The sequence below is a fragment of the Vanrija albida genome, assembly GCF_041260175.1.
Source record: "Vanrija albida strain AlHP1 chromosome Unknown contig_2, whole genome shotgun sequence".
Lineage (NCBI taxonomy): Eukaryota > Fungi > Basidiomycota > Tremellomycetes > Trichosporonales > Trichosporonaceae > Vanrija > Vanrija albida.
Genome location: NW_027191421.1, coordinates 3,180,594 through 3,203,520, shown reverse-complemented (window position 1 = coordinate 3,203,520; position 22,927 = coordinate 3,180,594). Strand labels below are relative to the sequence as shown.

Sequence of the window (22,927 nt, the reverse complement as noted above, 5' to 3'; positions counted from 1 at the left end):
GCCGCGCCACCGCCCGCATCTGTAGTTGTTCATCGTAGTAATTTGTTCATGCAATGGTGTATACCAGGAGGGATGGGGTGGGAACGTGTGGAGTGGCGCGGGAGTCTGGAGCGTGCAGGAGAAGTCGCCACTCGCCGCGGAGGAACGAGTGGCGAGACGGGGGGACAAGCAGTGTCTCACCATGCTCCTTCCACCATGCCGCCACGTCCTCGATAACGCAAAGCCCTCGCCACTCGCCACGTCGTCAACGACGCATACGCATACGCCAGCGCCGATAAGAAGCACGACAGTGGCAGCGACCGAGGTGAGCTAGCTGCGGAGCCGGTGGGAAGCGCCTAGCGGGCGCCGAATGGGCCCATCCCGCCGGGCCCCGGGACACATGCCACGGAGGAAGAGCGGAGGCGCGCACGCAGCGCAGTGGAGTTCGTGGAGTCCAGCGCGCTGCTTTTCCGCGCGCGGGGCAGAAATCCACCGAGCACGAGGCGGCGGGTTTGAAGTGGCGGTGGGAGTGGGACGAACGTGCCAGCTGCTAGCAACCGTGGCTACTTGCGGCCGACGCTCGCCGCTGCCATGAGCCACGACGTGGCCCTACGCTTTTAGCTCTTGTTGTTGTGCTGGTTGGAGAGGTGCGTCTTGAGCACTTCGGAGAGGAGGGCGACGGCGGTGCAGGGCCGACGGCGAGCTTTGCAACGAAGCAGACTACTCGGCGCGCTGGCCGGCCGCGTGCGCGTCCGGCGCCTCGCTCAGCTCATCAACGAGCGAGCACGCGCGTGTTTGCGGGACATGCGCCGCCTTGTCCGCCGCCAGCGCGTCGGCGCGGGCGAGGAGGGCGGCAAGGACGGGCAGGAAGGGGAAGCGCTCAGCACAGGGCGCATCGTGGTCTGCCGGGGACGCGCGGCGCGCGATCGCACTCTGCAGTGTTGCGTAGCGCAGCATGGCGCTGAGGGCCGGCGGCGTGTCCCCCGGGTCGAGTGCGCCGCCCGGAACCCGGTCGGCCATGAATCGCACCAACAGCTCCGTCCTGCGTGTCAGAGCAGAACAGACGACACAACGCACAGGTCCTGGTCCTCGGTCGCCTTCGCCAGGCTAGCCCGCGCAAGCTCGGCGTCCGCGCGTCGGCGGGCCCGGGCTGCCTCTTCGCACCGCAACTCGTCGGCGTCAACGTTCGCGGCGTACGCGAGCTGACGGAGGCCGTGGTGCAGGCGTCGTGCGCGCTCGTCTGCCATAGGCACGGCGCGGGCGAAGAGGGCGAAGAGGGCGAAGAGCGTCCAGATCGGGTTGTGCCGCTCCGGGGCGCACAGGCTATCGACGCAGCCTCTTTCGACGAGGGGCAGCGCGTACACGTCGGCGTCGGTGTCTTTCGCGAGGGGCGCTCGCGGTGCGGTCGTACCCCGCTCGTCCAGCCGCACGCGCTTGGGCACCGGCGCGCCGTCGCCATCCGCCACACCGGCGGCCGCCTCCCACGCCGCGTCGCGCTCGCGCATGCCCTTGCGCGGCGTGCGCCCGCCGAGCTCGCGCGCGGGGTAGAGGCACGCGGCGCCGTTCTCCGTGCAGCGCCGGCACGCTGCTTTGGCGCCAGAACGAGTCACCGCGCCCTCGGGGCACTTGACGCGCGCGAGGCGGCAGGCGCGGCAGCCTGTCGCGGTGCGCGTGTGGCGCTTGCGCTTTGCTTGGGCGGCGGGGCTCGCTGGTGCTGTCGCTGTAGGTGTCGAGGCCGTGGGCATCGTCGCTGGGTTATGCTAGACGTCTATGCTTGCTGGGAGTGCTCGTCGACGGTTTGCGCGGGGGCTTGCTACTCACTCAGTGGCACCCTCGCACTCAAATAGCACTGGACAGTTCTGCCAGAACTCGGCATCAGTCCGTCCTGCGCCGGCTGCCTAAATCGTTATCAGGTGACGCCCCGCGTGCGTTGCTGCCAGTGCTTTGAAAGCAAGACGGCGGGTAGGCGGGCGCGAGCCGGCGCATCGCGCGCTTGTGCCGATGCGTCTTGTGTTGTAGCGCCGGCTTGCCGAGTGTTGCGGCTGCCACTGGCTGCGTCTACCGAGGCAGCCGGCAGCCTGGTATTTGGCTGAACGGAGGTTCCGCCAGCTGGATCTGGTTCGGGAACGCGCCGACCGAGTCGAGAGCGCCGTACGCAGAGCCAATGGCCATACCGCGCACTGCTGTGAAGCATGCCTGCCTGGTAACGCGGACGGGGGCATACCTGCTCGTCGTGCCGTGATGTTGGCAGTGTGGGCAAACAAGTCCAAGATAATCGGACGGCTCCACGGCAGTGGTACAACCCAACGCCGCCAAGCCCGCCACCGTGCATGCACGCACACGACCAGCTCGTCGACAAGCGTCATGCATCCTGTCGATAGACTCATGCCACGACGGGCAGGGCAACGGGCGGCTTAAGTACCAGCGGAGCGGGGGTGGGAACGCTGGCCTTGTCGCTCCGTAAATACCGTAGGTGCGGCGGAGCGTCGCTTCCGGGAAACACGGCGCCACAGGGGCAAGGCGAGGGGCCAAACGACAACGCGAGATTACCGGCCATTCCTTGGTGACCGCGGTCAGCTGGTCTCCTGCATGCCCATCACAGCGGTAGGTTGTTTCACACTTGTCTCCACTAGAGCATGCTTGGGATGGGCACGACGGCCCGCCGACGGCCCGCCAGCTGCGCGGCAGCTCATGCCCGCTGCCGTCGACGCCAATAGCCCACCCCGCCGCGCCGTCACCGGGTTCCTCGCGTTCCTCGCGCTGGCCTGTCTCAGCGCTGGCAAGCTCGCAGCAACGCTCCAAACTAGTGCCCGTAGCGCCGCTGTCCATGCCTCGCAGATCATTAGATCCCAGATCTTTCGGAGGCAAGACGAGTCGATGAGCCGCCGCCATTCCCGCGCCGTCGGCAGCCCTCGCGCCCGCTCTGCACTGATCGACGATGACCAGCCTCCGTTCTCCCCGGTGTGGTGCCAGGCGGGCATGTGTAAACTGACAGAGATATAAGGACGCGGTGACTGACCCCCTCCCGGACTGACCCCTCACCCAAGGCAACACCCAAGGCAACAAGCCGCACCATGACCCTCGCCGACCTCAAGCGCGAGCTCGTCACCGCCCCGTCGTACCACCCCACGTGCCCCTGCGCGCACTGCGTCCCCCCGCCGTCCTACTCGGCCCCCGACGTGCCCGCCTACCACGCCCCCAAGCCCCGGCGCAAGCGACGCGCCGCCTCCCTCAAGTTCTGCCCCGAGCTCGAGCGCATCGACGAGGTCCCGCCCCCGGGGTACGACGACGAGTGCTGGTCCCCCCCGTCGACGCCGAGCGACTACGCAGAGAGCTACGCCACGGGCTCCTACCCCTCGTCGCCGTGCTCCACCTTCCCGCCGTGGCACTCGCCCTCGGCGTACTCGTCGGCGTACTCGGCCCAGGCATCTGACTACTTCTCCACGCCGCGGTCTAGCGCCCCGTCGTCCTCGACGTACTCCACGTCGCCGTCCTACCCCTCGTCGCCGTCTTACCCCTCGTCGCCATCCTACCCCTCGTCTCCAGCCTACCCCTCCTCCCCGGCATACCCCTCGGCTTCCCACCCTGTGACTCCAACCTACACCCCAACCTACCCCCCCTCCCCTCTCCCCCCGCTGCCCCCGTACTCCACCGCTCCCACCGCCCCGATGCAGCAGTACATCCCCCTCCCGCCCGCGCACCCCCCAACGGAGGGATACGAGCTCTCCGAGCTCACGCCCCTCCCGACACCACCCTCGCCGCTCCTCGCCGCCGAGCCCGACGCAGACTTCACCGCCGCGGGGTTCAAGCGCAAGTCGTACGACCTCGGCGCGATGCCGGGCTCGCGGCGGCGCGGCAGCCCGGCCGGGTCGTTTCTCTCGCGCAATTCCTTTCAGAGCGCCGCGGCCAGCAGCCGCGCTCTTCTCGAGCCTTACCGCGAGTCACCGCCGCCGGCGGCCACAAGCCTAGGCCGGCGTAAAGGCAAGGGCGCCGCCGCCCTCGCAGCCGCGTGGGCCGCCGTCGCCCTCAGCGCCGGGTACCTCGGCGCCAGCGTGCTCCTCCTCGTGCGTGGCGCGCCGGCCGCACCACACCGCGTGCCCTACTCGGCCGTGTTCGTCCTCCCGACCGCAGCGCTCGCGTGGGCCGCGAAGCGCGGGTACGCGCTTCGAGCCCGCCGCGCCGCGACGGCGAGGGACAACCTCGAGCAGTGCACCCTCGCGATCGGCGGGGCCTCGGCCGCGCTCGCTCTCCTCTCCGCGCTCGCCCTCGCCTCTGGCAGCATGGCGCTCGCTCCGAGCAGCGGTGCCGCCCCGCGCCCGGAGTACGTGCCCCTCGCGATGGCGTTCCACGCCGCCTCGCTCGGCGCGCTCGCCACGTCCCTCGCGCTCACGGTCGCCGCGCTGCGCCGCGTCAGCTGGACCACGCTGCTCGACCAGCTCGGCACGCACCCCGTCCAGCGCGTGCGCCAGCAGGCACTGGTCGCGACGTTCGCGTACCCCGTCCCCGAGGGGCAGCGGTGGGGCGTCGCACGCGCCAACTCCTGGCTCGTCGCCGCCGCCGCCGTCCTCTCGCTCGGCGCCGTCGGGCTCTTCGCGACGGCCGCGGCGCTCGGGCTGTGCTGGCACGGCGCGTTCGACTGCGCCCAAGCCCCCGGCAAGGCCCTCCGCCTCCCGCTCCCCCCTGCGCCCGGGACGCTGTCCTGGCTCGCAGCGCTCACCGGCGTCTTCCTCCTCCTCGAGGCGGCGCAGCAGACGCTCGAGGTGCTGCTCATGCGCTCGTGGTGGGAGAACCTGTGGGCGCGGCGCTTCGGCGGCGAGGTGGCGGCGCACACGGTGGTCGAGGGGCCGAGGGTGCGCCCGCACCAGGCCTACCTCGCGGCTCTGGCCGCGCTCGAGGCGTGGGTCGTGGCCAACGCTTTCGGCGCGGCCGGGGCCTCGCTGAGCATCGCGCCGGGGTTCGCCGTGGCGGCCGGCACGCTGCTCCTCGCGCGTGTGGCCGGCACCGCGGTGGCGCTGCACGCGCTCGGGAGCTGGAGCGCCGACGGCGTGCGCTCGTTCGGCGACCGCCGGCCTTGGATTCTCAGTGGGATCGGTGTCGCTGGCCCGGGCGATAAGTGGGGGATGGTGGTCGAGCCTTCTGCTGAGGGCACGGGGAGGCTGGGGTTCGGGTTCGACGTCGCGCCGCCTGTTCCGGGGAGATACTCGTATGGTACGTCTTGGCTTGGGATGAGACAGTCAGCTGACGGTCCCAGCGTACACTGGTGCGAGGGTGTCGCGGAATTTGTAAAACAACAAAGCAAAACAGCCACTCGACTGCCACTCCTGGCCTTAGTCACGACGGCTGACTGACTCGCCACTGCTGCGAATCGCACTCAGACAACTGCCCGCTGGTCGTGTAGTATAGATGAATTGTTGGTTTGGGGAGTTTGCAGCAAGCGTGGGTGCGGCGCGGCAGGTGTACGCTGCAGAAGGAGAGCGGACTGTGTTAGTCATAAACCTCACGCGCGGCACTGGTCGACTGCCGCTCCTCGCCACTCCTCACCACTCCTCTCCACTCCTCCGTCGAGAGATTTCCTCCCAAGCCCTTGCCAGAACCGTGCCACGCCTCGGGCATCGGGGGAGCCGCGCGCAGCAAGCACGATACAGCCAAGACGACTGGCGCCACACCCCACGCACAGCCCGCCACACAGTCGCCGTGATTGGTAGACCCGTCACATACAATAACCCAAAACCAAATCTACACGAGCCCCAGGGGCTGCTGCTGCCCCCCGTGGCACAGCACCTGGCCCGTGATGCCCGCTGCCTCGTCCGACTGGGCGTGAGCTTTTGCCCAAGGGGCCACTTACGACGAGGTACAGAACTGCGTGGGCGACCTCGTCTGGCGAGCCCCAGCGGTTGAACGTCGTCTGGTCGAGGATGGAGAGGACGTCTTGTGCTGCGTCTGGCTCGAGCGGGTCGAAGGCGGACGACTTGGGCGAGACTGGGAAGAGGGAGAGCTCAGCTGGGAGAGAGAGAGAGGCTCACGCGCCACCCACCGGCAATGACACCCCCCGGCGCAATGGCATTCACGCGCACCCCGCGATGCGCGTACTCGAGCGCCGCGGACCGCGTGAGCTGCGACACGGCTGCCTTGGACACCTCGTACGCGACGCCCTGGAGCATGGGCTGTGACCCGGCGATCTGCTGTCAGCCTGCTCCACTAGCACACCCACGTCCGAGATGTTGATGATGGTCCCGTGGCGGTTCTCGCTGAGGAGGTACTTGATAAACACTTGCATGCCTGCGCGTCAGCCCGCCCTTGGGGCCCACGCACCATGGAACACGGCGTGCACGTTCACGGCGAAGACAACGTCCCAGTCCCGCCTTGCGACCTCGGCAAGCGCCGCGCCGCGGTGCACGCTAGCCGCGTTTACCAGGATACTCGGGTGCGCGCCCCACGTCAGCTTGGCGGTGGAGAAGGCGCGCGTCCACACGCTCGGCTCGGTCACGCTCCCGCGCACGAAGAGCACGCCGTCTGGCAGGGGGTCCGCTTTGGTCGGGCTGTCCATGTCGATGGAGAGCACGCGCGCGCCGTACCGCGCCAGCGTGTCGACGGTCGCGCGCCCGCTTGGCGTCAGCCTCGTCCCCCAGAGCCAGCTTACATGCCGTTGCTGCCCCCGGTGACCTGGCGTCAGCTTGACTTGAGTCGCGGACGTACTAGTGCGATCTTGCCGTCTAGCCTGGTGGTCATGGTGGGAGGTACAGACACACCAAAGATGACACAGCGTTCTTGTACCTCGCGCTCGTGTCTGTGCGAGGAGCTGACTCTGAGGCAGTGGTTGTGGCCAAGGCCACTCGCCTCGCCCCGCCCCATGTGCCACACGCCATCGTACTGCCGCCTGCATGCCCGACCCCACCATTGCCATTCGCAGCCGAGACAAGCCGAGGCGTCGCCATCACGCACACGCGTTATCTCTCGCTCTGACGCCATTGATTGCACAGGGCGCGGTCACCTCGGCGTCGGCGACCGACTGGGCGATTGGCGAGCGAACCGAGGCGCTGGCAGATTTCATTCTATAAGCACCTGCCTTGGGCGACGTCGATTCTCTTCCCCCCCGGCCAGTCTGGCCCACCCAGCAGCTCAACGCGCCACGGGCCAGGAGCAGCGCGGATATCGCGCCTGGAGTTATGCGAGCAAATGCCAAATACACCCGAGTGGCGCCTTGGCCCTGCGTGCTGGCTTACAAACTGCCTCGGCCAGAGCCGTGCCAGCGACTTGGCGCTGCATGTGATTGCCTCGCCGGCGCCGAGGCTCGCTTCGCACTGGGCCAAGAGGGCGGAGCGGTGGTCTCGGCTTCTCGAGCGCGTGGGCTGCTGCACGCTTCGTAGACGAGGATATCGTCGTTAGTGTCGACACCACCTGCGGGCACAGTGCGCCGTTAGAGGTGGGTCGAGCGATTCTATAACGGGCGTGCTGTTGCTGTCGACAGCGTTCTTCCCCATGTCGCGCAGAAGTCGCGATACGCTTGCTCACCGTTCCAGAGTCGTGACGGTGCGTCCGTGGCGCCCGACTCGACCGGCCAGCCGACCCCGCGCGCCGGTGATGCAGCGAGTGGCGTGGCTGCGGAAAAGGCGTAGGCCAGATACCGGTGCATACTTGCCTGCACTCACCATCACCGAGTCCGTCCTACCACCTCCTTGGCCCATTGCCATTCGACCTCGCCACTCGTCACCAGCCCCCGCCGCGACGCGTTCGGACCTCCCCGAGGCGCGTGCGGTGCGCCCCGCACGCGCCGAGATGATCAGCGCGTCGGGTTTGGCCGACAGGCTGTCACCGAGCGCCGACGCTGCTGCACACAGAACAAGCAGCCGTGTCCACTGAGCACTTGTGCCTCTGCCAACTGCAGTTGTTCTCCCCTCATCCATTCCTCAGCTCGGCGCGTCCACTGTGTACCCCGCACTTCCCCCTCTAAGACTGATTGCATTCTTGGCGGGCACAGAGACAATGGGAAAGAATTACAGCCAGGCTGCGCCTGTTACGTCAGCGGCGCTAGTGCCGCTTCGCGTCGCCGCGGCCGCCGTGCCTTTGTGCGCCGAGACTTTTTTCCTTCCCGCGTTCAGGATCTCAGGAACTTGAAATAGTAATCCATTTAGACTTTGGGTGGGTGGCTTGTAATCAAACTGCCCAGAAAATCCTAATTCGATTAGCTTTCTCGACTGGCCGCATTACAACTTTTGCTAAGGGAGTCGCGCTTGTTTGCCCTTTTAGGCCCACTCACGCCGCTGTGCTGCTCATCTCGATCCTCTACCTCTTGCCCACTGTCGAGTTCCCATTCTCATTGTTCAGGCCCTCTGCAAGCCAGGGGAGCGACAGCCGTCTCTCACCCTCCCATCCCTCGTCGTCGCGGCCCTCTTACCTCGGCAGGCAGCATAGCGGTTGATCATTGTGGCGTGGATACGGCACAGGGTCGTCCCGCCCATCCGGGCAACAGTGAGCAAGCAGCAAGCAGCTCCAAGTCGATGGCACACTGACACCCGACTTGCAGCTCATATTCATCCTCTTCCTTCCATTCCACCTCGTGCGCGCGACGCGTCTCCTGCACGCCATGGCCTACCACTACACGCCGCTCGGCAAGCAAGTCGGCTTGCGACGCTACGTCCCGCCATTGCTCGCCGTCTTCGTCTTCCTCTCGGGTCTCCTCTTCATCGCCCACCAGTCGGGCGTCAGCATCACTGGCGGCAGCGGCCTCCGCAACCTGCCCGACCCCGGCTCGCGCGTCTCGTCAAACTCGCTCCTCCCCGCGTCGGGCGCGTACCACGACCTCGCCTACGTCCCCCACCCGCACGACGAGATCACCGAGGACAAGAAGGGCTGGATGTGGTACAATGACGCCAAGCTCCGCTCGATCACCGCCTGCATGGCCCGCGGAGACTGCCATCCCAACGCTGCAAAGGTGAGTCGCTGGCGACGGTCGCCGTCGATCACAGCCGCTACCACGCCCCGCTCCCATACTCACACGCCCAGATTGTCATCTTCAATGTGTGGTACTGCAAGATGGCTATGTTCGGCAACTACAAGGGCGGAGAAGGCACTTGGTGAGCTGCGCGCTGTTGCGCTGTGGTGTCAACATGGCTGACAGTGCAGGTGTGTTGGAATGGTACGCCGATCGCGTCTGTGCTCGGCGACTTAGACTAATGTAAACAGACGCAGTCGCTCGAGAGACAGGGGTACACTGTGCTCTTCGCAGACGACGACTGGGGTGAGCTGTCTTCTGCATTCCCTCGTGCCCAGCAGCTGACGCCCGCAGAATACACCTACCACATCTACCGCCAGTTCCCCGACCTCATCAGGCATGTCGTGTCTATGGAGGAGGAACACGAGCAGAAGTTCAAGGACTGGGCCAAGACCAAGGACAGGCCATGGGGCATCCCGCACTGGAAGGTGAGCTACCGCACCTGGGCGCGTGCGCTGACCTGCAGCACTTCCGGTTCCACTACTACCAGACTGACGGCGGCACTGTCGTCGGTAACCCTTGGGTGGTCACTTGCGAGCCAGAGTGGAGGGACAAGGAGCACAACTTCAGGAGTGAGACGAGACCGGGTTCCATCGACGGCTGGTGCTGACTCGCCCAGACTTCACGTACCTCGGCTACTCGATCGAAAAGGACAAGGACTACATTCCTTTCGAGGACCGCCCGATGCGCGCCTACGTTCTCGGGAAGCACCAGACGTTCTTCTACCCTCGCGCGCACCAGGCATGGGGCCTCGACTACTACAAGCGGGCTCTGGACGAGATCCGCAAGACCATCCCCAAGTTTGAGATGGTCGGCTCGTTCTTTGACGAGAGAAATGAGGAGGATCAGAAGAAGGAGGGCCCGCTGCCCATCCCCGAGGGCATTAGGAACCTGCCCAAGCTCGGCCCCAAGGAGTTTGACCACGAACTGCGACAGGCGCGTCTGCTGCTTGGCATCGGGCACCCGACAGCGAGCCCAAGCCCGTATCGTGCACTCGCTAGAGGTGTGCCATTCCTGAGTCCTGTACGTTTGGTCCCGCGCTTGCTCAGTCGCCGACTCTGACGCCACACAGTTCAAGCTCATGATGACCCCACCTGGCACCGAGGACGACCCAAATACGTGGTCCGACTCGCAGCACGACACGCTCCGGACTGAGCAGCCACCGTGAGTTCAGTTGCCACGAACGCCACTGACGGCAGACTCGTCTACAACGTCCTCGAGTTCAACTACACTGGCATGGTCGAGGCCATCAAGAAGGCCATGGTCACGCCCATCGAGCCGTACGTGTACGAGCGCATGCTGCAGCCGGCGTTTGACGAGCGTATGCGGAACTGGATGGAGGCGGATTGGGAGACGGAGGCGCGACGGATCCTCGACCTGCGGCTGCAGGGCACCGAGACGCAGAAGACGAGCTGGGTCGAGGTGTTTGAGATGTAGATGGCTTGCATGGCCTGGACTGCTGACTGATGCATCTGGTATTCTGGCGCAGGCGCGAGCTGTCGAGTCGACTTCTCGCGAGCTGTCTTTGGTTTGAGTCAAGCAGTCGCCGTAAGCGGATGACGCAGAAAACGGCGGGGCCAAAAGTTGAGCCGATGAGATTTGTTGTTACAGCCAGTTCATTGCCGAGCCGAGGGTGTTATAAGTGGAAACAGCAGCTGACCGACCCTGCCCACTCGCTTGTCTTTGCCAACACTCTTCACAATGACCATTCTAGTGCTCGACGGAGGCATGGTGCGTGTACGGGGCAGGGCGGCGGGCTGACGAAAGGGCGCGACGCTCGAGGAGCTGGGCCACGACTGCTCAGGCCCGATGTGGGGCAGCGAGCTGATCACGCGCGACCCGAGCGCGATCGCGGCCGCGCACAAGGGCTTTGTCGAGGCGGGCGCCGACATCATCTCTACGGCCACGTGAGTGCACCCCCCCGGCCCAGCTGACAACAAGCTACCAGCTGTCAACCGAGTCGCTCACGCGCGCGGGCTACGCGCCCGAGTCGCACCCCGCCCTGCTGGGCACGGCGGTGCAGCTGGCAGCCACCGAGGCGAGGGGCAAGTCGGCCGTCGCGCTCAGCCTCGGCGCGTACGGCGCGACGCTGCCCGGCGGGGAGGAGTACCGCGGCTTCTACCCGCCTCCGTTTGGGCCGCGCGCCTACACCGAGGGCGGGGACAACACCAACTATTCTTCGGGCGCCGAGCTCGAGGGGCACGTCGCGGCGCTCGCCCAGTGGCACCTCGACAGACTGAGGTTGTACGCTGCCGACAGGACGTGGGACTCGATCGAGGACCTCGCCTTCGAGACGGTGCCCACCATCTCAGAGTATCGCGGCATCCGGCGGGCCGTGGCCGCGCTGTACGCCGAGCTGCCGGTTTCGGCGCGCCGCCCGCGCTTCTGGATCGCCAGCGCCTTCCCCAACCGCCAGCACCCGCAGCAGAACGGCGACGGGGGCCGGGTGAGCGTCGCCGAGCTGGTCGCCGCCGCGCTGGAGGGCGACGGCGCGCGCCCCGACGCCCTCGGCATCAACTGCACCGCGCCGGCCGAGCTCGAGACCCTCGTGCCGGAATACACGGCGGCGGTGGCACAGCACGCCGGCCCGGCGCCGTGGCTCGTCATCTACCCCGACGGGGGCGACATCCTCGACTTTGAGAACCGCAAGTGGATCCGCCAGCCCGGGCAGAGCCCGCCAGAGTGGGCCGCGCGCCTGCTGCGTATCGCGCGCGCGGCGGAGCAGGCGGGAGACGGCAAGACGTGGGGCGGGGTCGTGGTGGGCGGGTGCTGCGGCGCCATGTTCTCCAAGATTGAGGCGCTGCGCAAGGCGCTGAGGGAGGAGGCGTAGAGGAGCTAGAGGAGCTGTAGCACTGGTTCAGGTTGCATGTGGATGTGCATTGGTACGGGGTAGGGTGGGCTAGAGCGGTGGGAGCGGGGTCTCAGCTGCGAGGCTACACCTGGGGTGGTTAGCAGCGAGGCGGCGGGCGACGTACCGCGCGCGGCGGCAGGAGCCCGGGATATGGGTACGGCTTGACCTCGGCGCGCGGGTCCGGGCTTCCCTCGGCAGCCTGAGCCTGCTTGGTGTGGGCAGCAGCCGCGGGAGCAGCGATGGCCGCGGTGTTGCTCTGGTCAGCGGGCGCGGCGCCGCCCTCGGCCAGGAGGGAGGGGTAAGGCGGAGGCGAGGCGCGCGTGGCGGCGAGGACGACCGTGTGCGGGCGGTCGCGAGGGTCCCAGGACATGGTGTGGTGTGGGCTGGGTGAGTGGGTGGGGTCAGACGCGTCAGTCGGTCGAGGTGAGTGCTTTTGAGTAACCTGCCGCGCTGGAGCGAGGAACGTGAGGTGACGCCGGATCGACGGGGGCGCGCTTCTGTGGCGCAGGGGTGGTGGCGCGTGCTCGTTCCAGAGGGTGAAAGGGGTGGTGGATACCTCGCTTGTGTGTGTCTGTGGGATCTACTTGCTGGGGAGTGAGTGCTTGTGAAGGGTGAAGGGTGGAAGCCAGCGCAATGACAGCCGCGAGGGTAGGACGCGTGTCGCAAGTGCTGCCACGGCGCCATGTGATTCCCACTGGCATGCCCTCGCCAGGAGTGCGCCTCGCAGATTGTCATACCACCGCTTAGGCGCGCACATACGTCGGCGCATTGTGCGGTTCACTATCGTGCGGTGGAACAATATGGCTGATGTGGATTGTGCCACAGGAGGACAATGCACCGAGTGCCACCTGCACAACAGCCACAACACTCACCCCACCACCATTGTCCAACGACGCACAGCGCCACCGCACGACGGCACCCCCTCGCCCCGCCAGCGTCCATATCAGCCCGGCGACCAGAACCATCACCAGCATCCCCAAACCACCATGTCCAAGCCCGCCGCCACCACCAAGCCCGGCCTCACCAAGCCCGGCCCCACCACTAAGCCGACGACCAAGCCCAAGCCCTGCCCCTGCCGCTGGCACTTTGGCACCGGCTTCTGCGCGGAGCGTGCGTGCGCCCCCAAACCCAGCTGACGGCAGACAACCCCACCGGCGACGAGCTGATGGACGTCGACACCGAGGACGACGAGGACGAGGTGGCGACCCCCGTGGCGACGCCGCCCAAGGTCGCCCCGGCCGTCGTGGTCGCCAAGGCCCCGGTCGCCACCGGGCTCAAGGCCGCGCTCGCGCCGGCACGCACTACCGTCGCCAAGCCGCTCGCGCCGACGCGCCCTACTGTCGTCAAGGCGCTGCCGGCGCGCTGGAGCACCGCCAAGTGAGGTGGATTGTGCTTGTCCTTGCCTGTTGTAGCATTGCATGAATCGTATTGTAGTTTGTTTGGACGCGGGGTGGGAGGCGGAAACTGTCGCTGAGCTCGCTGTCGGCGTCGCGGGTTCGGCAGCACTGAGCTTCGTCCCATTTGGGGTCTTGCACGCCTAATGCACCCCATGCCGCAAGACAGCGGAGCACGCCGGCCGCATGTGACAGCCGCGTGTGACGGCCGACAGCGCCGGCGCAAGGGAAACGGACCCCCACCACCGGCGTGTGGATGGCTTCTTGCTCGCAACGAGGCGTCACGGGGCCTCGAAGCCTCATCCCACACCACACGGCCCCCCATCACCTCTGAGAACAGGAAAAAGATGGGCTCGATACTCTACTGACAGGACTCGAACCTGTACTCCTTTCGGACATGCATTAGAAGTGCATCGCGTCTACCGATTCCGCCACAGTAGATTTCTTTGCTCGCCCATGGGAGGGGGCGCGCGGCGGCGGCCATGACGCGGTCTCGCACCGTCCTCCGGCCAATACCACCTCATTTTCTCTCCCTCTGCACTGATACCCGCTGCAGCAGTTCTCTACTCGCCGGCGGCGCACCACGCACGCGTCGACGTGGTCGAGCAGCGACGTGGAGTGCCTGGCGAGCGGGGTCTGGTGCCGGTCGTTGCTGTCGGTTACATTCGTTCCAGTGCTGCAATGACTGCAATGCATATTATGCACGCGATTAGGACTAATAAAATATGTAGAGTTGCGGCGACGAGGGGGGAAGACGTAGCAGCGGGGGTGAGATGTGGTGTGGGACGAGAATCGGGTGGGGTCGGTCGTCACTCAACGTGCTGCAGCTCACACATGAGTCGACACGATGGTGCACAGTCAACCCTCTTGCAGTACAATTTATGCGGTCTATGCATCGAGCTCATGAGCTGCATGGCCGCTGGTAGTGGGTGGTGAGAGGTGCAGCCCGTCGGCCCAGAGGTCGAGGTGCATGCCGCCCACCAACCTCGTCAACCGCCGCCCACAAGCGCCATGCACCCTTCAAACAGTCCCAACGACGCACGCCTACCCACCATGCACGTTGCCATTTTTCACGCATGCATAGGCGTGTATGTGCGCGACCACACGCGCGGGCAGGGCATGACCGCCGGGCGCACGCCCCAGACACCAAGCGAAAAACATCTGCCGTGGCGAAATCGGTAGACGCGATGCACTTCTAATGCATGTCCGAAAGGAGTACAGGTTCGAGTCCTGTCGGCAGAGTCTCTCGCTCATCTTTTTTGTGCTCGAGAGGTGATGGGGGCGGTGTGGATGCGGCCTCGAGGCCCCGTGACGCCTCGTGCGAGTGGCGAGTGATTGCTTCCTCGACGCGACGCGTCCGCGTCGCGACGCGCCGCGGGGTGTGTCGCCATTTCCGCGCGGCGCGCGTCGCCTGACTCTGCCTCCACCGACGCGTCGTTGATGCGTTTTGGATGATGCGTGGGGGAAGACGGTCGTGACATGCCCGCTGGGCCCATGCAGGCTCGGCCTGTCGTTGACAATTTTTGCCATTTTCTCCAAGCACCGCCACTCCCGTCAATGGTACGAGACCAACACCACTATTGTACTGTACATACATAGATGAGACAACACGAACTAATGATACAAAATACAGTAGTACATACAACAGCCCGTCATGTCAAAATTTTCCCCCACCGACACAGCCCACTACTCCTCGTCACCGCCCTCCAGCGCGGGCCCGACCAACCAGTCCTCAAAGTCGAGCCGGCGCCACTCGGGGCAGTCCCTGAGGACCTCGCGGTACTCCTCGACGGCCGCGGCGGGACGTTTGCAGAAGTCTGACGTCAGCTGGGACCTCGCTCACTCGACTCACTCTCCGCGTACGGGTTTCACTGCTGCGAGCACGGCGCGCCGTCCTCGCCCCCGCTCTTCCACGTGCGGAACAGCTGCCCGAGCAAAAGTGGCGCCTGCACCACTCGCTCCCACTCGGCCGCGCCGTCGGCACCGAGCTTGTCCAGGTCCGGCAGCTTGGGCGCCGGCGCCATGTCCCACGCCTCTGGGAGGTTGGTGTTCCACCGGTCCGAATGCTGTCGGACCCAGCGCCGCGCGGTGGTCACAAGTTCCTCGAGCTCACCGCCCCACGCGTAGGCTGGAAGCGTTAGCAAGATACAGACATCTGGCCAACGCTTACTCTTGACGTAGGGAAGCCCGACCAGCTCGCAGACCGTTGCCCGCTCCTGCATGGCATGGTACGTCCATTCCTGGACGGCGTGCTCGCTCCCACTCACGCTGTCCGGTCGGACGTCAGCCCGCCCAAAGCCGATGAGCCGGAGGCGGTCAGGGCCTCCAGGAGGCATCAGCCAGTGCTTCGGGCTGGGGGCGTTGTGGACGATGCCCGCCGCGTGCAGTGCCCGGTAGCGCTTGAGGATCATGACCCTGTTCCTTGTCAGTGACTAGCTCCTTCCGCAACACTGTCCACTCACTTTGGCAGTCTGGCTTGCGTTTCGGTCGCCTTCATGTCCCTCATACTGTTGGCTGCCTCGAGTGTGCAGAATGCCACGTGTCTCGGACGGCGAGAAGTTCTCGCCGCCTGGGAAGAACAGTCGCGAGGCAAGACTTCCCGGACCGCGCGAGCCGTCTGCCCTCCCCTTACCCTTCCTGTCTCCCATGTCGACTCCCGCGTCGTCAATGAGGACGCAGAAGATGCGGGATGTACCGCCGGAGACGTGCGCCTGCTCGGCGGAGTAAACTCCGTGGTGCCTCGGTACCAACGACCCCTGGAGACCGTGCGCCGCGCCGAGGTATACGCCTGCCTCCTGCGCCAGTTCATGCCCCGAGAAGATGCTCTCGCCTAGGGCAAACTTGGCGATAAGGGAGCGCCGAACCCGTCGACCTCGGTGGTCTCGGACCTTCCCAGTCGCCTGGAAAGCCGACCAGATGCGGCCTTGCGCGAGAAACTTGCCCAGGACGACGTCGCTGACGAAGACAGTCATCGCGGGCTCGGCAGGACCAGCGAGGAGCCCCATGTCCTCGTAAGTCGAGGCGTTGGCGGTGAGAGCGGCATGGAGGGGGCCGACGAAGGGGCGGTCGAGGTTCTTCAGCTCGCCCAGGGTGTTGGGGGTGAGAGCGCGGTCGTCACTGCTGGGGGAGGCGTCCCAGGTGATTTTGACCGCTCGGAGGTACTGTCGTGTGGTCAGGGATGGTTCAAGTGGCGTGTGTGCGGGTAGGGTGGGGTGTTGAAGAGCTGGGGGTGACAGGGGTGGGAATGTTGGACTCACGACGGGCTCTGGGGCGGTGCTTGTGTCCTTGGAACCTTCGATCATGCGCGCGGTGTGCACGAGGCGTGGGAGGTGACGAGGAGTGAGAGTGGGCGGGGTGAGGAGCTCGGTGATCTGGTCATCTTGAGCGGGTCCAGGTGCGTCCACCGAGGCTGGACAGCAGTGCTGGAGCTCGCCTATCCTGTCAGCGCTGTCGACGCGCACCCACTCACCACGACCTCAACCGCAGGAGACTCGCCACCCTTCGCCTTGCGGCGGAGGGTGTTCTTGACGCCGAACAGTTCCTTGAGGTTGACCATGCTGGTTAGTATGGTCGGGGTGGTGGAACTGGTTGAGAGAGGAGTGTGAAGGGATGGGTGGAAGGGGCGGTGGTAATGGCAGGTGGGATGGGTGAAGAGTCAACGAGAGGTTGGGCGACCACTCGCTGGTATTGGGCCTCCACAGGGCCCACTCCCAGCGCTTCTCACTCGTTTGGTGCCTCCGTGCGTATCAAGCACTGCAGTGTGCGCGAGGCCAGTGCGGCGAGGATTCGCGCAGATGGGGCAGGTGATGATGTGCCAAGACCTCGTTGCACACAAAATGCGCCTGCCATCCCCTCCTCCACCGACAATCCGCACACTCCCATGAAGGGTAGACGCCCCAAAACGTCACCAAAAATATGGGGAGCGCTTCTGGGTAGGCTGGATGGCAAGGGGATGCATGGATGGGTCGTGGTGCCAGGTTGGCCTCGCACCGCGGGGGCAGTTTTGACAGCGGCTGCCATGTTGGCTCGTCTCTGCACCACTGCTACATACCTACCGGTACTTGACTGCGATACGAGGTCTCAATTGCCACTCACCCACTGTATTGCTGCTACAAGCAGACAATACCTTTCTAGCCCATTGCTGATCGCTTTAGACACTCCCCATACGGCTCTGACACGCGCTTCGTCCGCCTCAGTCGCCGACCACTGCGCGAATGCCAGACCCTTCTTGTCAACCCGATCAATCAGAAAACAACTAGAATGCATATGTACAAGTCATCACGGTATCGAAAGCTTGGAGACAAAACAACGGACGATTCACGAGGCACCACAACGCAATCGGATTACACGGCCCCATCGCCACCAAAGCTGCCCTCACATTGACTTGGCTGTGGCGGTCAACTCAACTCCAAGCTCGGCACTCACTTTACTTCACTGCTGGTCGCGGTCGGCCACTTTGGACTAGAGCTTGGCGCTCGTCTTTCCCTGGGCGAGGAGGATCTTCTTGTGCATAAAGGTGATGTGCTCGCCGTGGAGGCCACGGCACCCGCTGAGGAAGTCCTCGACGGCGTCCGCGAACGATCCACCCGAGGCAAACGTCGGGAGGCCGTGAGACTCGGCAGTCTCGGACACCAACTGGTCGCCGTTCATCACAGCGACAGACTGGGGCGCGGCGTTCGTCGTCTGCTTGGTGGAGCTGCCGGCCTTCGACTGGTCCTCAGCCTCAGTCTTGCCCTTGCTGGAGAACAGCTGGTACACCGAGGAGACAGGCTGGCCATGGCGGCCGGCACCCATGCCGACCAAGTCCTCATCCAGGTTGCCTGACAGAAGCGACGAGAGGAACTTGAGGAGGCTGCGAGACTCTGGGGTCTCGGACAAAACCTTGTAGCTCTCCTTGGCGGCAGTCGACGGCGCGGCTGCGGTCGTCGTCTCACCAAAAGCGGTGTCCGAAGCCGAGTAGATGCCGATGGCCTGGAACACCTCGTCGAGGGAGGAGTGGGTCGCCTCCACGGTCGCTTGGATCGGTGAACCGGCCTTGCTCATACAGCCGGCTGCGATGCAGCTGTTGGTGCAGTTGTGCGGAGACTGGGCAGACGAGGAGGGGGCATGGAACCCGGACATGTTGATCGTGAAGTCTGCCCCAGGACGATGGGTAGAGGCGGAGCGGGAGATGAAAACGGGAGGTGGCCATACGAGCACGCAGTCCATGCAATGGCAGTCCTTGGTGACGGGATGAGGCGGCAGGTCGCCGAAACAAGACGGACCCTTCTTTTCGACTTGGGTGTAGTCGTGGACCTGCTGGGTAGGAGACATCCCGGGAGGCAGGAGGTGGCACTGAGGGCAACCACAGCCACTGGGGGTGGTGGGCGGGCCGTCAATCCAGGAGGGAAGCGCGAAGTCGGGGTGAGTGTGGTCGTGGACTGGAGTCGGCGTCTGGGTGGGAGTAGTGGCAAGCTGGGCAGGAGTCGAGGTAGACACCTGGTGAAGGTGCTTGATTGAGTTGACTAGCTTGAGGAAGCGAGGCGGCGTCGCCTTGTGAGGCTTGGGGTGGGCTGAGTCGATGCTCGACATGCCGCGGGCGACAACGGGGTGCGACTTGTTGACGGGACCGGCGACCACCGCGTCGACCACATTGATGGAGGCCTTGTGTGCAGTGATCGCACCGTTGTGACCGTTGTTGTTGCTGGTCTTGTACTGGAAAGGGTTGATAGTGATGCCACGGCGAGTGGCGAGGGTCTGGCCGGTCGAGGACCCGGTGTGAATCTCGTCCTCCATGGCCTCGACCATGGCCATGTGGACCTGCTCGAACTGGGTGGGGGCGAGGTTGGTCGAGGGTACAGACCCACCGCTGCCAGCACTGCGGCCACTGTTGGCGGAGGCCTTGCCGCTGTTGAGACGGGTCGTTCCAGCGGGGGTCACCTGCAAGTGTCAGCACGAGAAGTGGCGATTGTGGCGCCACTTACCTTGGGGTCGAGAACGATCCAGTCCTCCTCGAGGACTACCCAGTCCTCGTCCTCGTACTGGTGGAGGAACTGCATGTTGGAAGAGGAGTCGGTAGGGGTGTGTTGTGCTGGTGAGGAGGGATGGGAAAGAGAAGATAGAATGGGAGGAGGCCAGGATACATATACTCCCCCCAGTGATGGCAACGGGTGGAAGTGCTTGCCTTCGCTGTCTCGTCAAAATGTCAGCAAGCCACAGAGGAGAGTACGTGTGTGTTGTTAGTGTGGTGGCTTGTTTGGATGCGAGAATGGGTTGGTGAGGCAGCGACGACGACGCCCGCGGGGCGGACGTGAGCAAACAATCAGTCCCCTTCACCGCCTCGTTGGCTTCTGTCACGCCCGTCCTCGCCTTCGACACCTCGTCCGATTCTGACTCCAGTGGTGCCGCTCAGTTGACGAACAAATACTTCCCCCCTCACTGGCCATTTCTCTCAACTCCAGTTCCTCGGCCTCACCTCAAGTCAACCCCACAGCCTCTACCCAACACTTCAACCAAGTCACCTATCCGACACCAAAATGTTCCCCACTACCGCAGACAACGTCACCTACGCATCCACCCCATACGACTTCTACGAGGTCCTCCGACAGAAGTACGACACTCGCAAGTCCTGGACACATACCGACGACGAACTGCGAACCATCCGCGTCACGAAGTGGCTCAAGAGGGTGGAGCCGGGCAACGCCGAGCACACACCCTGGGTGGTCCCGAAGGGGTGGTGGAAGACGCCGAAGGGGAAGGCCAAGCAGTAAGGGACGATAGCACTGGTGAGTGAAGCTCCGGGATTTCACCAGCCTGGGGTGCTTCGGAGTGGACAATCGTTGACGTTTCCACAGCTTGCCCGCGAGCTTCTCTGCTCCCCCACCTGGCCCCGCCGTACAGTAGACGCACGGAGTACGTGGAGCTGCTCCGTCGGCACTGCCAACGTTGGCACCTGTAGGAAGTTGTCCATAGCTCAACCATGCATCAGAGTTCCTTCCTCACTTCGGAGCACTATCATCCGCCTGTATCTGCACTCGACTGACGCGGCTGAGGCCGCGGGACTAGGCGGCAGTCAGTTTGGTGTGTGTGTGGTGGCGGCATTGAGGACAGCCACAACCCCGCCCACAGTCCCTTTCATCTCCTGGCTGGACTGATTCTGTCACGCCCACCCGGTCTCCTTTCACTTTGTCAAACTCTCGCCCCAGGGGTGACACTGCGTGTGGATAAATACCGCCCCCTTCGTTCGTCGCTTCTCTCAACTGCAACTTCTCACCTCACCCGCCCAACCATCCTCAATTCCAACAACACAACTCCCAACCACGAATCCTTCCCAAACAGCACCACTTCCCAAAATGTCCCCCTCAACCTCGAATGTCTCTCAGCCTCCTCTCAATACCGCCGAGTTCAAGGCGCTCCTGGACCAGGTCCCGGACGGCCGCACGCCTCAATCCTGGTTTGTCACAGACACCGAACAGTTCATAAACGGGATCTGTGACTGGCGGAGCAAGGTGCCGCCGGAAGACAACGAGCACAGGCCGTGGGAGGCTCCAGCGTCTGTGATGTGGGAGGAGTGAGAGTTGAGGGAGCGAGTGTAGCCCCAGGAGCTGGTCACCAGCCCAGGTACGTACACAGTCTCGTCAGAGTGGGCCTTTCACTAACATTTCCACAGCCTGCCCGCGAGCTGCTGCACGCCCCCAAGTGTGAAGAAGAGTAGGCTGAGCATGTGGAGCCGTTCCACCCACTCATCCGTAACGCTGACACCCGCAGGCATTTAAGCATTGTCCTCAGTACTGCATATAATTCATGTATCATTAGAGCTTCACCTAGCCTAGACCACTCGAACCACCCGCACATACACACTGACGCCGGCGGCGAGAGGTACTGACACAGTTGTGCCGCGCCGTGGTGGGCCCGTCGAGGGCAGGTCCACGACGCCACCGCTGCATACCTATCAACCACTGTCCCCAACCTCAGCACGGTAGATGGCGATCACATACCCAGTCCCTTTTGTCGTCTGGGTGATGGATTTTGTCGCCCCCGCCGTTGCCTTCATCACCTCGTCAGATTCTGTTTTGTCCCTTGGGCGACCCCTTCGCTGAATAAACATGCACATATTTCCCCCTCGCTCGTCGTCTCTTCCAACCACCAACTCTCCAACCTCGCCCTCGCAGGCGACTACTCCGACTTTCAACCACAGCACGACGAACCCAAGCCACACCTGTACCACCCAACCATGTTTCTCTCTCCCGCCGAGCAGTTCTACGAGAAGCTCCGTCAGGTCGAGGACGCCACGAAGTCTTGGGAGTACACCAAGGCTGAGCTATCTATCATGCGCGTCAAGGAGTGGTTGAAGACGGCTCATCCTGGAACCACCACCTCGGCCCAGCATAACACTCTTGTGGCGACCAAGTCATGGGCGCAGGTCGTCAGGGGCAAGAACAAGAAGTGAGGGCCGAGGGAGTGGGGGCAGCTGGAGCGGGCAGCCTATGGTATGTACTTCGCAGTACTCTTTCGCTGACCTTTCTCAGTGCGCCGGCGAGTGACTGTGACCAATCCTCGTGTGCAGGTTTGAAGGACGCCATTAGGTGGACCTCTCCCGACCACGCTTGGGCCACTCTGGAGCCCGCAGACATTTGTATCTACCTGATGTATTTCATTGTCCCTCTACCAGTCCAGAGCGCTCCGGTTCACCAGTGCATGCACTCGCGTGGTACAAGGATACGGAAGGCCGTGGGACTGACAGGCAGATGTGGCGGTCTTATTGGATTCTGTCACGCCCGCCGTCCCTTTTCCCCTCTTCGCGCTCATCATCTTCTAGCCCCGGGGTGCCGCTGCGTGTGGATAACTGCCACCCCTCGCTCGTCGGCTTCTCTCTCAGCCGCAACACCCTCAACCGCGCTCACAGCCGCCACGCACAAGAAATCACCCCCAACCCCACCACTCGGAATCAACGCCTGTCAGACAACATGACCATCTCCCGCGCCCGCCGAGCCTGCCAGTTCCACGAAGCCCTCTGCAAGGTCGGCGACGCCCGCACCTCCTGGGTCTATTCCAAGGCCGAGCTCCATGACATGCGCAACAGGGCTTGGCTTGCAGAATCGAGCCGGAAACCCACGACGACACGGAACACGAGCCATGGGTCGGCGCGACTGGCCGTTGGAATGTCGTGCAGGGGAAGAATAGGAAGGGGAAGAAGTGACGGCTGAGGGGGCGGGTGCAGCTCCGGAGGTTCCCGACAGGTGTGTGCTTGAGAGGGTGCCTCTGCTGACGCTGTCACAGCTGGCTGAGAACCGCCGTGCGCCACGCACATCCACGCCCGCACGGCCCCAACCTCCAGTTGTGGAGAGAACTGAGCACGTATCTATGTGAGCCGACTGCACCCACTGCATTGCTTTTGGAGACCCTCCCACTGACACCCGCAGCCATCTGTACATCTATCATACATCCCCCTACCAGTCTAGAATATGCAATCACGAGGCATATGTACAGTACTGACGTCGTGAAGGGTGGGGGATTGAGGCATGCTGTGACGCGGTGTGGTGGCGGTGTCCCGGGCAGATTCCAGCTCCACCACTTTGGCCGGCCCAAGCACAACTACCTACCTACAACAGACCTGAGGCCCTCTGTGGCAGAGATACTGTCTCGCTCCTGGACGACAGGGGTTTCCGACGAAATCGACAGGATTGTTACCATCGCTCGTCTCCCCGACAAGATTGTCGGAGCATTGCCGCC

At 64.2% G+C, this 22,927-nt stretch overlaps 11 protein-coding genes and 2 non-coding genes across 13 annotated transcripts; 7 read left to right on the top strand and 6 right to left on the bottom strand.

Moving 5' to 3' along the window:
- Positions 1-699: 699 nt before the first annotated feature.
- Q8F55_002945 (uncharacterized protein) lies at positions 700-1,724 on the bottom strand (the record flags this gene model as incomplete). Its single annotated transcript, XM_069351510.1, has 2 exons — positions 700-1,021; positions 1,057-1,724. The coding sequence occupies 2 exons, from the start codon at positions 1,722-1,724 to the stop codon at positions 700-702; spliced, it is 990 nt and encodes a 329-aa protein (XP_069211896.1).
- Positions 1,725-3,053: 1,329 nt separating this feature from the next.
- On the top strand, positions 3,054-5,265 carry Q8F55_002944 (uncharacterized protein; the record flags this gene model as incomplete). Its single annotated transcript, XM_069351509.1, has 2 exons — positions 3,054-5,187; positions 5,231-5,265. The coding sequence occupies 2 exons, from the start codon at positions 3,054-3,056 to the stop codon at positions 5,263-5,265; spliced, it is 2,169 nt and encodes a 722-aa protein (XP_069211895.1).
- Positions 5,266-5,715: 450 nt separating this feature from the next.
- On the bottom strand, positions 5,716-6,708 carry Q8F55_002943 (uncharacterized protein; the record flags this gene model as incomplete). Its single annotated transcript, XM_069351508.1, has 7 exons — positions 5,716-5,790; positions 5,825-5,958; positions 6,014-6,143; positions 6,191-6,249; positions 6,292-6,584; positions 6,620-6,642; positions 6,676-6,708. The coding sequence occupies 7 exons, from the start codon at positions 6,706-6,708 to the stop codon at positions 5,716-5,718; spliced, it is 747 nt and encodes a 248-aa protein (XP_069211894.1).
- Positions 6,709-7,962: 1,254 nt separating this feature from the next.
- On the top strand, positions 7,963-10,408 carry Q8F55_002942 (uncharacterized protein; the record flags this gene model as incomplete). Its single annotated transcript, XM_069351507.1, has 11 exons — positions 7,963-8,045; positions 8,424-8,448; positions 8,504-8,911; positions 8,983-9,053; positions 9,103-9,115; positions 9,163-9,217; positions 9,266-9,399; positions 9,438-9,543; positions 9,591-9,994; positions 10,044-10,135; positions 10,171-10,408. The coding sequence occupies 11 exons, from the start codon at positions 7,963-7,965 to the stop codon at positions 10,406-10,408; spliced, it is 1,629 nt and encodes a 542-aa protein (XP_069211893.1).
- A 264-nt stretch (positions 10,409-10,672) lies between these two features.
- On the top strand, positions 10,673-11,801 carry Q8F55_002941 (uncharacterized protein; the record flags this gene model as incomplete). Its single annotated transcript, XM_069351506.1, has 3 exons — positions 10,673-10,702; positions 10,739-10,878; positions 10,913-11,801. 3 exons carry the CDS (start codon positions 10,673-10,675, stop codon positions 11,799-11,801), a joined length of 1,059 nt encoding a protein of 352 aa, XP_069211892.1.
- Positions 11,802-11,904: 103 nt separating this feature from the next.
- Q8F55_002940 (uncharacterized protein) lies at positions 11,905-12,192 on the bottom strand (the record flags this gene model as incomplete). The annotated part of the gene is made up of 2 exons (XM_069351505.1): positions 11,905-11,910; positions 11,947-12,192. The coding sequence occupies 2 exons, from the start codon at positions 12,190-12,192 to the stop codon at positions 11,905-11,907; spliced, it is 252 nt and encodes an 83-aa protein (XP_069211891.1).
- A 616-nt stretch (positions 12,193-12,808) lies between these two features.
- On the top strand, positions 12,809-13,203 carry Q8F55_002939 (uncharacterized protein; the record flags this gene model as incomplete). The annotated part of the gene is made up of 2 exons (XM_069351504.1): positions 12,809-12,932; positions 12,965-13,203. 2 exons carry the CDS (start codon positions 12,809-12,811, stop codon positions 13,201-13,203), a joined length of 363 nt encoding a protein of 120 aa, XP_069211890.1.
- A 372-nt stretch (positions 13,204-13,575) lies between these two features.
- Positions 13,576-13,657, bottom strand: Q8F55_002938. Its single transcript has one exon. It is a non-coding gene; the product is annotated as a tRNA-Arg (tRNA).
- Positions 13,658-14,376: 719 nt separating this feature from the next.
- On the top strand, positions 14,377-14,458 carry Q8F55_002937. The gene has a single exon. It is a non-coding gene; the product is annotated as a tRNA-Arg (tRNA).
- Positions 14,459-15,084: 626 nt separating this feature from the next.
- On the bottom strand, positions 15,085-16,772 carry Q8F55_002936 (uncharacterized protein; the record flags this gene model as incomplete). The annotated part of the gene is made up of 6 exons (XM_069351503.1): positions 15,085-15,344; positions 15,387-15,631; positions 15,679-15,730; positions 15,849-16,377; positions 16,474-16,649; positions 16,682-16,772. The coding sequence occupies 6 exons, from the start codon at positions 16,770-16,772 to the stop codon at positions 15,085-15,087; spliced, it is 1,353 nt and encodes a 450-aa protein (XP_069211889.1).
- A 905-nt stretch (positions 16,773-17,677) lies between these two features.
- Positions 17,678-19,254, bottom strand: Q8F55_002935 (uncharacterized protein; the record flags this gene model as incomplete). Its single annotated transcript, XM_069351502.1, has 2 exons — positions 17,678-19,135; positions 19,180-19,254. 2 exons carry the CDS (start codon positions 19,252-19,254, stop codon positions 17,678-17,680), a joined length of 1,533 nt encoding a protein of 510 aa, XP_069211888.1.
- A 477-nt stretch (positions 19,255-19,731) lies between these two features.
- Q8F55_002934 (uncharacterized protein) lies at positions 19,732-19,965 on the top strand (the record flags this gene model as incomplete). Its single annotated transcript, XM_069351501.1, has 1 exon — positions 19,732-19,965. One exon carries the CDS (start codon positions 19,732-19,734, stop codon positions 19,963-19,965), a length of 234 nt encoding a protein of 77 aa, XP_069211887.1.
- A 1,463-nt stretch (positions 19,966-21,428) lies between these two features.
- Q8F55_002933 (uncharacterized protein) lies at positions 21,429-21,644 on the top strand (the record flags this gene model as incomplete). Its single annotated transcript, XM_069351500.1, has 1 exon — positions 21,429-21,644. One exon carries the CDS (start codon positions 21,429-21,431, stop codon positions 21,642-21,644), a length of 216 nt encoding a protein of 71 aa, XP_069211886.1.
- Positions 21,645-22,927: the final 1,283 nt, after the last annotated feature.